Source organism: Mizuhopecten yessoensis, unplaced genomic scaffold (assembly GCF_002113885.1).
Source record: "Mizuhopecten yessoensis strain PY_sf001 unplaced genomic scaffold, ASM211388v2 scaffold7547, whole genome shotgun sequence".
In the NCBI taxonomy this organism is placed as follows: domain Eukaryota; kingdom Metazoa; phylum Mollusca; class Bivalvia; order Pectinida; family Pectinidae; genus Mizuhopecten; species Mizuhopecten yessoensis.
The window spans coordinates 516,725-530,884 of NW_018407102.1; the positions used below are offsets into that span (position 1 = coordinate 516,725).

Consider the following 14,160-nt stretch of genomic DNA (forward strand, 5'->3'; position numbering starts at 1 on the left):
CCTCATCATGTACATGTATACCCCTCAGTCCCCCTCATCATGTACATGTATATACCCCTCAGTCCTCCTCATCATGTACATGTATACCCCTCAGTCCCCCTCATCATATACATGTATACCCCTCAGTCCCCCTCATCATGTACATGTATATACCCCTCAGTCCTCCTCATCATGTACATGTATATACACCTCAGTCCCCCTCATCATGTACATGTATACCCCTCAGTCCCCCTCATCATGTACATGTATACCCCTCAGTCCTCCTCACTATATACATGTATAACTCTCAGTCCCCCTCATCATATACATTTATATACCCCTCAGTCCCCCTCATCATATACATGTATACCACTCAATCCTCCTCACTATATACATGTATACCCCTCAGCCCCCCTCATCATGTACATGTATACCCCTCAGTCCTCCTCACTATATACATGTATACCCCTCAGTCCCCCTCATCATATACATGTATACCCCTCAGTCCCCCTCATCATATACATGTACTCCCCTCAGTCCCCCTCATCATATACATGTATACCCCTCATTCCTCCTCATCATTTACATCCCCTTCCTCATGTATATGTAAACCCCAGCCCTCAGTCCTCCTCATCATGTTCATGTCCACCCCTCAGTCCCCCTTGAAATCAAGTACATGTATACCCCACAATCTCCTCGGTTATATGTACATGTATAACTAGGCCTTCAGTCCCCCTCATCATGTACATGTATACCCATCAGTCCCCCTCATAATGTACATGTATACCCCTCAGTCCTCCTCATCATGTACATGTATGTACCCCTCAGTCCTCCTCATCATGTACATGTATACCCCTCAGTCCCCCTCATCAACTACATGTTCACCACTCAGTCCTCCTCATCATGTACATGTTCACCCCTCAGTCCCCCTCATAATGTACATGTATACCCCTCAGACCTCCACATCATGTACATGTATGTACCCCTCAGTCCTCCTCCTCATGTACATGTATACCCCTCAGTCCCCCTCCTCATGTACATGTATACCCCTCAGTCCCCCTCCTCATGTACATGTATACCCCTCAGTCCCCCTCCTCATGTACATGTATACCCCTCAGTCCCCCTCATAATGTACATGTATACCCCTCAGACCTCCACATCATGTACATGTATGTACCCCTCAGTCCTCCTCATCATGTACATGTATACCCCTCAGTCCCCCTCATCAAGTACATGTTTACCCCTTAATTATTTATCCATGTCATTTTTACAAGTATAACCTCAGATACTAAGCATCATGTCTATAAAAACTAGTATATATATATATATATGTATGTTCCTATTTTTTGTTTCCATATGAAGATAGTACAAGGAATTATGCACAAGTTTTAATCACTTTATCAACACTTTCTCTCAATATGTCATCATTCTTGTATTTACCTGTTATTTACAAACCTCTGATTTACAGGTGAGGAGATCACCTTTATGAGCCTGCTGGACACCTTGATTCTGACTGAGGATGCTGTGGTTAATGTTTATGTTGGGACGAGGAAGTATGCCTTCTCTGCTGATGTCAAGCTTGTACTCCATGAATGTTTTGATCAATGTAAGTTCCATATTAGATATATTTTCACCAAAAATGGTATCACATATTTAATTATATGACAGTGAAACCTGACTAATTTAACCCTTGAGTACATTACCAATAATATCCAGTGTAACCAAACATAATGCTGTACACTTATTTCATATGAAAATTATATGAAAGACCTGTGAATTCTGACAGGCTTTCTAATTCCATCAGGTGGCGCAGTGGACAGCGCAGTTGCCTTTCACCAAGGCGACTGGAGTTCGATTATCCGATTGGACGTGAAAAGTTATGGGGTCACCTGCCTGACCACATGGGTTTTCTCCGGGTTTCCTTCCACACTAAGACCCCCTATGCGCTAACATCCAGGCAAACAAGAGTGATTAATATAAGTCGATATAACTTGTTTCATAATTATTGTAAAATAAATAAAGTTTGCATTTAATCCGACCAACATGTTGTGCCCCACAGGATTTCAAATTAGACAGGTTTCACTTTGTATGTTTTGGATATATATGGTATAAGAGAATCCAGATTAGTATATTTTCTGTCTTGTGCTACTGTGTTTATTTAAAAATAAACATACAACATTGTACCACTCTTACCCATATCTATTCCAGTAAATGTGTAGACATTTGGTCTATTCACAAACACCAAAGTACTCTTTATATTTGAAGAATGTAAAGAAAGGTTTCTGTTTTCAAATGCTGGTGATCATTTATCAGTGATCCATTAGCTCAATTCATTACAGCTAGTGTTCGCCTATAGAATTTGCAGTTCCAGGTTCAAAACCCATTCTACCATTATGCCTTTTTTTCTGTTCTATTACATACTCTACAAAGTAATGATATAGTCATTTAACATGTCATTTTTGTTTCTTTTGAAAATTCCAGACCAAAGAGAACCAACAATGGCAGAATTTGATGAGGAATGGAATCGCATCAAAGGTACTGGCATAGGTAATACTCTGAGCATTACAATATCAATAGAGAGAGTCTATATGTAAAAGTGTCATTGGAAGGAAGTAGTGAAAATATAGGTGCCATCATTGGGGCTTGATCCTGCACTCCCAGACTTTATAGTCAGTCTACCATTGTGTTGAAGGGAAATTCCCTCTAGAAAAGGCTAGTAAGGCGACTTTGACACTATGTACAATGCACATCCTTTACGAAGGTTTATGCTATCCACTGTTTCTTTTATTTTTCGATTGTGATTTCTTAAATTTTTAAAGATCACACGAAAAGTCTAGACCTATATTATTTCTCTCCTAGTGAAAGGAAAGAATGCATTTGTATGTAATATATTAGTAAAATGAAAAGTCGAAAGCAGTATAAGTTTTACACAAATATATGTATAGAAGTCAGTAGTGTAGGGGAGATAATTCTTTCTGAAAAATGTAGACATGCATGTATGTGTTGAATCTTTCCGCTGTGGTTATACCGGTAGATGTTTCAGGTCAGTAAACATATGAGACTTTGAGGTTTATGAAGATTTAACATGTACTTAAAGTGGAATTTATTGATGAAAAATAATATTTCTCATATCTGCGTCATGATTAAGATGTGATGTTGACATTGTGACACCTGTTCAGTAATGAATTGTGGTTAATAAACAAATAAACATTGCAGAACAATATGATCTACTTAACTAGTAATTGGATATGGTCAAGATATTCCATAGCACAGTGTCTTGTTTAATTCAGTTTTGGTCATGGCATCTGTAACTGAAATGCTAACTATTTGCTTGATTAGCAATAAAATCATGACAAAAAAGTTGATTAATGTATTTTATCAATTTAATTTTGATTAGTTCTATACTCTTGTTTGTTTGAATATTACAGAACATTTGATCAACCTTGTCAACATAGAGAGAACGAGGGCCGACACAGCACAAACAGAGAAACTTGAGGCCATGAGGCAGACTAACACTGCTATGGAGGACAGGAACGATGCTCAGCAGGTTATGAATGCTGCCATTGAGGAAATAATACAGGCCCAAAATAGGGAAGGTGTTCTAGTTGACAGGAGTGAGAGAGCAGAGGTGGAGAAGAGGAGAGCAGAGGAGGAGATTGTACAGAGAAAGAAAAGGGAGCAGCTGTTAGAGGAGGAGAGGAACAGAGCAGAGGAGGAGATTGTAGTGAGAAGGAAAAGGGAGCAGCTGTTAGAGGAGGAGAAGAACAGAGCAGAGGAGGAGATTGTACAGGGAAAGAAAAGGGAGCAGCTGTTAGAGGAGGAGATGAGGAGAGCAGAGGAGGAGAAAAGGAGAGAAGAGGAGGAGATTGTAGTGAGAAAGAAAAACGAGCAACTGTTAGAGGAGGAGAGGAGGAGAGCAGAGGAGGAGAAAAGGAGAGCAGAGGAGGAGATTGTAGTGAGAAGGAAAAGGGAGCAGCTGTTAGAGGAGGAGTTAGCATGTGAAAAGATGAGAAAGAAAATTAGAGCAGAGCTATATGAACAGGAAAAGAGGAAATTTGAAGAAGAAAAAGCTATGATGGCAGCCCAGTTTGAGGAGGAGAGGAGAACTCTTTTGTTACGGATACAACAAATATCACGATGTGTACAAGCGTGATCCGTGTGGAATGTGTGTTTGTATGTTTAGTGGTCTGAATGGGGGTGTATGCATGGGTGGTAAAATTCAGGAAGAATGTATGCTACATGTAGTAGGTTTTGTGTACATGTGACAGGGGAAGTAACTGTGTATAGGCTGCAGTAACACCACCACTTTGAGTATGTGTCAAGCTGAATTTCCTTGGTGAATATTTTTTCATGCTTTTTGTGGTTTGTGAAACCATGATCTCGACAATACTGCTGTAACTATTAATGTATGTTTAAGATAATATTCAGATTACAGAGGGACATACTAGGTCTAACCATTTTATTTCATTGTTACAGCCAGCTACAACATTCATACTGAAAGATTTCATTTTATCACAAAGATATAATAAAACAATTATTTCAGTGACACTTTCTACCTGAATACACTTGATACAATACATGTTCTGGAAAAAAACACATTCGCCTGTTTGCAATACTTTTCTTTGGTTTTGATCACACAAATTAGTTTGTCATACCACGGAATTAGGTTATCTAAGTCTGTGGTCATATCAAGGCATACAGCAAGCATATACTGATGTGTTATGTATATTATATAGGGTAACTCTGAGCTCAGATTAAGGCTGACTGGAAGTGTTGGTGATACTGGGGCCTAGACTCAGTATTAATTGCTGTACTGTACATGTTTTCTGTGTGAGTGTTTATAGGAGAGTGAACTCGTCATTTCATTGGCTATACATGTGATATGAATGTAGATTCTACTAGTGTGTCTGATTCTCATCTATTTCATCATCATCTGAATGTGAATATCTCATCTATTATATCTTCATCATGTAAATATTTCAGGTAAGTGTAAATATATCATGACATCATTTGAGTGTAAATATCTATTATATCATCTGAGTGTAACCTCAACTATTACCTTATCAGAATGTAAATATCGCCTTCTACATATTCATCTGATTGTAAATATTTCATCAAATATATTTTCATCAGAGTGTAAACTCATCCATAACATCATCATCTGAGTGTAAATATCAGTACAACATTATCTAAGTGTGGATGCTTAAATCATGTTATTTCTGTATCTGTATATTCCTACCATGCTGCGAAAAACTTGATCTGGAAGTAAATTATAAGTTTTAAACAACTCACAGATTTCTGTTAAGGCAAAAATGGGTTATCAAATTTATATTAAGAAGAAATATAGGATTTTATTTTATTTAAATCACCTTTTCTGTCCTCAAAAGTATAGAAGTTGTTTCATTTGAGAGGAAGTCCATACACAATGATTTTTTTTGCATCAACATTCTTTCATGACATTTAATTTTTTGTGGATGCAATACAAAGTTTGATAAAGGAATGTTACTGTAAAATGGAAAACTTTTGCCCTCATATTATTTTCTCCTTTTCAACCTTGAATGAGAAAAGAACACATTCAACCTGTAGAGCTGGTATCTATAAAGTTAGCAGTACTGCTCAGTGTGTGTTGACAAATCTGTTCTAGAAGGCAAAAGTTTAACAGTTTACAGTAGCAAGTCTGTTTAAAATTAATTGTCAATAACATGTTATTATTTTTGTTATTGGTATTTCAAATGGCAGCAGTTATGATGTCCTTGACAGGTATTTACATGTAGCTCTACAGCAATTAGGGCAACACATGTTAAATTTGTAAATATTTTTGTAATTGTCATTTAGATTATATTGTAAATATACAACCTAATCATGTACCTTAAATTTATTTCATTGATAATTTGATTTCAGTTTAGCAATGCTTTCATCTCTGAACTGAAGTTCATTGTAAATTAATTGATTAATTTAAACTTACTAATTCAATTATATTTTTAAAAAGTAGAGTAATCTCAAGAAACAGGTTATTCTGTTTTCTATATTATGCATAAGATGCAATTTTATATACTTCCTAGAAGAAAGTTTACAATATATATTTTTAACTTTTGATAAATATAAAAATTACTTTTTTAAGATAGTGTCCTAGCATCTTTTGACAAAATGTTTTACGCAAATGAGTTACTGTTGTTCAGGTGTGTTTTTTTATTCGATGTTAGGATATATTAAATTAAACTATGATAGATAAAATACTGATTTTCTTACTGTATATTTAAAGTGCTGGTCATTTACTGATAAGAAATATGCTGTTGGTCTATTAGTCTCTTACGATGTTTTTCACTATTTTTAATGTGTAATTTCTTACACCATATTTTTGTGTACGATAAGATATGCTTCCTCTTTGTTAAGTTGTGTCAGATTGTTAAGATATGTCAGATCTTGGATTAAGAAATGTATCGTTCCATCCCAGGTTAGATCAAAGAATAATTATAGCCGTTATAGTATCAGGGATATGTAGATGTCACAACAGTGTTGGGGATGTAGTAGAGTTGTGTTTCCACCACTTGTAGTGTTTCCATACCCATATTAATTCAGTTAGTGTTGTTACTGTCACCACAATGGTCAGTATATATTTACTGCTAATACAGGTTTACATAAAATATCATTTATGATAACAATACTTAGCCACAAGCAGCATTTTGACCATACTTGCCAACTTTTTGAAAATTTCATGGGGGAGATTACGTGTGCTCAGAAATAAAATTATAGATAGAGTATGTTTATATACACCCTAGGGGAAAATGATACCTTTAAATGGCATCTTTGGAGCATTTCTTTCAGATGAAACCATCAGATCTTAGAAATTAGGAAACATTTAGCGAATTCACTGGTTTGAAATGCTCAATTTTGGTGTCCAAAATTGGGAACCTCCCTCCAAAATAGGGAGAGTGCGTTAGTATAATTTTGACTTTGCAGGGTCAGTAATTTGTTATTAGATTTTGAATTAGCATTGGTAATACTTTGACTTAAATTGGGTTTAGACTAACAGCAAGGAAAATTGACATGATTGAATTTTGACTAAGCAAAGGAATTACTTTTTCGACTGTCATTTGACACTTGAGTAAGCAAGTGATTTTAAAGGGACAGAATTGGATTTTGAATTTTTCAACTTTTAAATTAGCAAGGTAAATAATTTGACTTACTTAATAATGATGATAAATAGTATCATGTAATTATTGTCATAATTTGTGCATATGTTTTACCTTGTTATTTTGTAACAGTATGCATGTTAGTGTACCCTACACTGTAGCTATGATAATACAGTAAATTATGTTACTGTGGAACAGGTTTGTTGACTATGTTACTGTAGATGTTTTTGATACTGTTGAATAAATGGTAAGCCTGACACAAAATTAAGTTGACCTTAGGTTTTAATGACTAACTGTAAATGGATATAAGAGTGCTGTAATGTTGGTCTTACAGACTGGTGTGCCATAACTAATATATATACCAGCAATCAGTGCTCAATGCATCTCTTACAGGTTTTGTTAAAATCAACACTGTATAATTGACTAATGTTGATTTTGAAAAAGCTGGGGAATACATTTATTTCACTATAAATGGAGTCATTATGGATATTCTCTTAGACTACACATTTCTACTTTCAGAATTAGCATTTTATTTATTTCAGTCTAAAGAGGAAAAAAAGTGTTTAAATCCATTGGTTGACATTTTATTGTAATTTGTTTAAAGTTTATATTGGTATCAACCTTAACAATGTTTATACATTTTCTACAAGCGGTTTATGTTTTGTATAAATTGGGTTGTTTTCCTGTGTACAAACATTGTAAATTCTAAGCAACCAACAGACCACCATAATACTGTATACCAGGAATTCTTGGCTTCAATTTATTTTTTGCCTTTTTTGCCTTCTGTGATAACATCAAATGTATCTTGACAGCGAATATTGGTACATATTTATACAGTCTACTTTATATAGTATTTATATGTGGAGGGCGAAATTTACGCTAAGTGAACATGGATTTTAACAGTGAAGGGCGAATATTAGACTGAGTGAAAGTGTCCTGGTATACAGTAATTATATTAAGTTACTGTGAATACAGTGGTGGACCAAGACATACAAAACCTGTCACTACAGTATATTGTATGGATGTAGTGATATTGATAGAAAATATCAATGACTGACAATTAGTATTGCAATGTAGACAAATATACGTTAAAGGCCAGCTTCTCTCTGTTAAGGTGAATATGATCTAGGTTTCTTGTACCCATTGTAGATATTATATGCAGCATATGTTTAAATAAAACAATACAAAGAATTTCTGTTTTGATGTATTTTTTGCATATCATACAATGTTTATTGACTAGAACCAGAAATCTGTAAATCACATAGTTGTCTCAAATACTTATTTTTGCAGGTTCTTCAAAAATCTTATTTATAAGAATTGCAAAAGATAATCATTTACACACATAGAGAGGGGGTACCAACAAAGGAGTTTTAGTTATCATTGAGATATCCAGTAGAGTCGGTTAACTCTCCAGTAAAATCTCCAAGCTTGAAGAAAAAGGCAGATTATCTTTTTGGACAAGAGGCTCAATGGGCCTGCTCTCCTGTCAGTCATTTCACATCTATGACCTATCTTTACACATTATGGGTCATCGGTGGAGTTCATTGAATCCTGTGACCTTGGAAGTAGGTCAAGGCAATTTATTTGAAAGACAACAAATATCACCCGTGGCCTCTAGGTTATTAAGAAGTAATTTAAATGTTTTAATAAATAAACTCTGTGACCTTGGAAGTACAATGTACATCAAAGTCATTTATTTGAACAAACTTGATTGCCCTTCTTCAGAGCGTGTCATTGGCCAAACATTGTCAATCGAAGACTCCTTCTTATTCAGAAGAAGTTGTTCACAGTTTTAACACATCTTACTCCTGTGACCTTTGAAGTATGTCGAGTCATTTGTATGAACAAACATTGATAGCCCTTAACCCAAGCATTCCACTGGCTTTTGTTTAAAAGAAACAGTTTTAAGATTTTAACATATTTGAACTCTGTGACCTTGGAAATGGTTCAATGTCATTTATTGAACAAAGTTGAAAGCCTTTTATCCAAGCATGCTATTGACCAAATACCACTATCCTAAATTTCATGATAATTAAGAAGATTTTTAAAGGTTTTAACACAGTGACCCCTATCTGTGACCTCTGAAGTGGGTCAGTCAGGTCAATCAATCAAAGCATGCTACTGTCTATCATTGTCATTGCATATCCTGTGACTTTGAGAAGAAGTAATTTAAGGGTTTTAACGCGTTTGACCCCTGTGACCTTGAACGTGTGTCAGTGTCATTTATTTGAACAAACTTGATAGTTATTCATCCCAGCATGATTCACACAAAATATCATCACCCTGAGCCTATTGGCAATTCAGAAGAAGTTTTTTTTTATTATATATATTTTACCCAAACATGCACACCCTTACCCATACAAACACATGTCTGCTACAAGGGACACCTACAAATATTCATTCTTCCCACACACAATAACATAATGGAATCTCCTTCCCATAGCAGCAGTACAATCCACAACACTCCAGGACTTCAAGGCACACATACCCTGTGCAGCCCTTGAAGCCCTCATCAACCGCTAGTACATACGCCAACTTTTAACTTTTTATCTCATACCCTGCACACAAAAAAGCAAAAAAACTAATGACTGTAAATAATCTCCCTTTTTCACGCCTCTGCACCGGGTCCTTAGGGCATAAACATCACCATTGATGGAGCCATTGTACAGCTAAGAAGACCCTTGTGACAATTCAGAAGAAGTTTCTTTTATTATATATATTTTACCCTTGTGAGCTTTAAAGTGGGGAAAGGTCATTCATTTGAGCAGACTTGATAGCCCCCTCATCTCAACATGTTACTGGTCAAATATCATCATCATGATTATTCAGAAGAAATGCAGCGCTGAACTCAAAACACCCATCTCTAGTCTTCGTACGCATGGCTTAGCAAGTAAAACAAGAGCGTTATCCTTACTGCGATGTCTATATGATAATATCAGATACACATTTTACCAATATTAGTCGGTACCAACCCAGTAAGAGGCTATTACCCTTCGATGTCGGAAATCAGTGTTTCGTTGAAAACAATCTAATATTCACATGTTTACAAAACTAAGTCGCTAATACCAAACGTTTAAGAGTATAGCCGGATTTGGTGAGTTTTAAATTATTACAAACGTTTTGACTGCACAACCTTCCATCATTGGGAGGTGGCATTTTTAAAACCGAAGTTGATATAAACCCCTAAAACGTGTAAAATTACTCTGAACATCTCACTTTAGGTCTTAATACAGCTTTTACAAACTATCGGGTCCCTGTGGCCTTTCCCTTTACCATGATTCGACATCTTTACTCCATAGTGAAATTATCTTTCTTTATTATAGTGTTGTCAATCAATTTTTGAAGTAGCTTATTTAGCTTCGGTTTTGGTTTGGTTTAGAATTGTTGTAACGTCCTTTCGACAGCTATGGTCATTTAAGGACGGCCTCCCCTGTGCGCAAGAAGCATGCTTGTATTATGTATTTTGGGAGACTGCGATAATGTTTGTGTTTGTCTCCTTGTGATAGCGCGGAACTGATGCCGACTTTATAGTGCTACCTCACTGAAACATACTACCGAAGACAGCCAGCAGGACACCCTACCCGGTCACATTATACAGACAACGGGCGAACCAGTCAACCCACTCCTAAATTGCTGAGCGTTAAGCAGGAGTAGAAACTGCCATTTTTACAGACTCTGGTATGTCTCGGCCAGGGGACAGAACCCCAAGCCTTCCTCACAGGGGCGAACGCTCAACTAAAGGCCAAAAGTGAGACATTGTCAAGGGAGACATTAGGAAGAAGCTAAAGAAAGATGTTTAGAAAGAAGAGAAAAGATAAGATCCCAAATTTAGTCGCCCCTTACGATCATGCAATGGGGGCAGCAGGTACAATTCTTACGCCCTACCTGCAGGGACGGCTTATTTAGCATCATTTATAGAAAACGGATAAATATAACCTTTTATAGGTTGTTTCCGGATTCAATTTCTGGTCGTATAATTGATATGAGAGTTTGTTATTAATTTATGTGAAGGAAACAAAGTATGTATATATATACATTTTATGTTTACACCCCATCCGATGTACAGATACAACATGGTGGTATATAATATAACAATCGTCGAGACAGTGTTAGAAATAATATATAAATGAAGGCCTACTGACTATAGTAAAATACTATGGGGAGATATCTAGCTGTAAACATTCTCTGTCGGATATTCCAGAGAAAACTCAGGGCGGAGAATCTCATCCCGTTAATACCTAGGATATCTTTATGTATAATTTGTATAATGTTAGATTTTGTATTCTGTTGTTGAACGATGTACCAAACAAACTTTACCAAGAATCAGATTATACACGTAAATGACATAACATTGTTGAATTAAACATTGTTGAACATTGTATGATATTGTGTGGAAACAACCGCAGAGATGCATCGTCGATAAACTTTCTTTTGCATAAGTAGAGAACAGAGCAACATTTTAAAAGTACATGTGAAGGTGAATGAATAATAAAAAAAACTTCAAATTTACTTAGAAAGAGGTTTTACTGAATATTTTGCCTATTGAGAAACATTTGTTTTTGCCGCAAAAATTCGCGCCAGCCAGTCAGATCGCAGTAGATCTAACTCGGACAAACGATTTCGTTGAACGGAGCTACGCCGAGTAACACAACAAGCGTCCGTGTTGTCTAGAATAAATGGTGGTTGTGTTCTACCGACTATAGAACAACTTGATATAGTTAAGGTAAGTGTTATTTTACTGATTGAACAGCAACCATTCGATGAAAATTTCATATGGCAGAATAAAACAGACTGTTTGTGACCCGATGCATTCTACTTGGTGTTAATTTCATACAGACATCGACGGTTTTTATGATAAATATTGACGTTTGACACATAACGAAAAATCAAAACAAACCCGTTTTCACATGTGGTTTAGGATCATATCAAGTAGTTTGTTGATTTTTCAATATTTTATATCAACTAAGTGCTTCCCTGATGAGTAAGCAATGTTTATATCACATGTTTAACAAGTCTAATATCATGAAATCACAAGCAAAGCTATATATCTATCTACCAAGTGTCATGTATCCTAGCCTTATAAAGGCTAACATAAATAAACTAATTTGGGCACATTAAATAACTTAAATACATTTTTATTTTGTCAAATCACCACATATCAGTACTATACTAATATATGTTATTGAATACCATGTGATTATCAGTAGCATCTTGTTATAATTATTGTAAAGTATATAATTCATGTTTTTATTTAGAAGATTGTTCATGTTTCTCCTTTTTACATATTTCAGTGTATCATAGGAAGAGAAGATTAGAACAGGACATAAAGAACACCAAATTACAGTCATGGATCCTATACTTGTTGCGGTTGATACAGCATTGTTGCAGCACTTAGAATACGGAGACAATCTTAGACGATTAAGTGACTGTGATACCGGTTCAGGTTTGGAATCACAGGATGCAATATTGATGGAGATTCTTCAGGATATGTGTGTGTTTCAACATTACTACACAGGCGATGGAGCCATTAATACCCCTGTGTTAGATAGAGTGTTCTGGGAAACCCTAGATTTATCAACACTAAGCATTACCTTCGTGTCAAATGGTGCCTACATCTACGTCAACACTGGATGTGACGACCTCGGATCTACCGTGGAACACCAGCAGTTGGTGTCGGACGTTGACCAGTATGCTGGATACATGGAAGAAATGTTTGTTGTTGGAAATGTGGTTGCTTTGGAAGCATCTGACCCAGCTCAAGACTGGATCAGTCAGCAAATGGTTAAACCACACGTTAGAGTGTTACAGGACATGTTAAAATTCACAGATGTTCAGATAAAAGTTGGATTGGAAAACCTTCGAAGAAGAGGTATGTTTTTTAACAATGTTGTAGTAAGCATTGTCTGTGACAGAGAGGAATTATATTACCTCCCTGGGTGCATATTCTATCTTGATCATTCATAAATATGTGGCTTCTCTTTGATATTTGGAATCAAGCATCTTATTATTGTGACTTTCAGGAGTTGATACTTTAAAGAAACAAATTATTATTATTACATATGACATTATACATACATGTATTTGAACCAATATTGGTTAAAGGGGCTGGTCGGGGACAAATTGTCATATTTGCTAAAATGGCATACACATGTTTAAAATACCTTCTGATGAAATATACTGATACAAATTTTGCTGAAATTCACTCCCTAAGATTAAAAATTATAATTATATTAAAGAAATCCTAAATCGACACATGACAGTCTAAAACTCTCAATTGACCCAGATCAGTGATGTAATTTTACCGCACGCGCGTTATCAACAAGGCCAAATGTAAACATCACGGCGAAGGAAAAAGATGCATGCAAAAGTCATGACAGGCACGAGGTATTAATACCGTTATATATAACAACAACATATAGGTAGGAATACTACACTTGCGTCATACATAACCTTTTAAAACAATTATTTATGTATAGTATAATAATAATAATATATTGCTGTCTTGAGTCCGACATGGCACACGATGGAGTGTTATTGTTGTTACCTTCACTGCCTCACTTTCGAAACAACCACCTGACATATATAAATAGATCTGCGCTGAATTTACGCAGGGCTTCCCCGAGATTTCAGTGGTCAAAACTGGACATTGCAAGCAGAACTCGACCATCATATAAAAAAGTTAAGACATGTGTCTCATCTAAGGGAAGATGTTCCGATTTTTTTGCAAACAACATGGGTCTCGCCCAAGGGGAAATTTTATCCCAAATTATGTTTTCAATGTATGTAAATGACTTTGAAAATGACTTTATTGCTTACGGTGTTAAACCGTATGATTTTGGAGAACTCCGTCTCTTTTTATTAATGTATGCGGATGATTTGGTGCTACTTGCAGAATCAGCCAATGAGCTACAGAATATGTTAAATAGTTTGTCTATATATGCGAACTCATGGAAATTGACCGTTAATACGGCAAAAACTAAGATTGTTGTCTTTAGAAATGGAGGCCGCTTACGAAATAACGAGGAATGGTTCTTCGATAGAAAAAAAA

General features: G+C 35.8%; 1 protein-coding gene across 4 annotated transcripts in view; it reads left to right on the forward strand.

The window, feature by feature from the left end:
* LOC110453918 (vicilin-like seed storage protein At2g18540) overlaps positions 1–14,160 on the forward strand; it is a 29,583-nt gene that overhangs the window by 4,394 nt on the left and 11,029 nt on the right. For 2 of the 4 annotated variants that reach the window (XM_021503151.1, XM_021503152.1), the window contains exons 1-2: positions 11,768–11,835; positions 12,404–12,981. In XM_021503151.1, the coding sequence (XP_021358826.1) occupies positions 12,459–12,981 (523 nt within the window). In that variant the 5' untranslated portion in view covers positions 11,768–11,835; positions 12,404–12,458. Of the gene's footprint in view, positions 1–1,447; positions 1,586–2,460; positions 2,527–3,407; positions 3,608–11,767; positions 11,836–12,403; positions 12,982–14,160 lie in introns of those variants that run through there. The other 2 variants (XM_021503153.1, XM_021503154.1) reach the window with 2 other exon arrangements.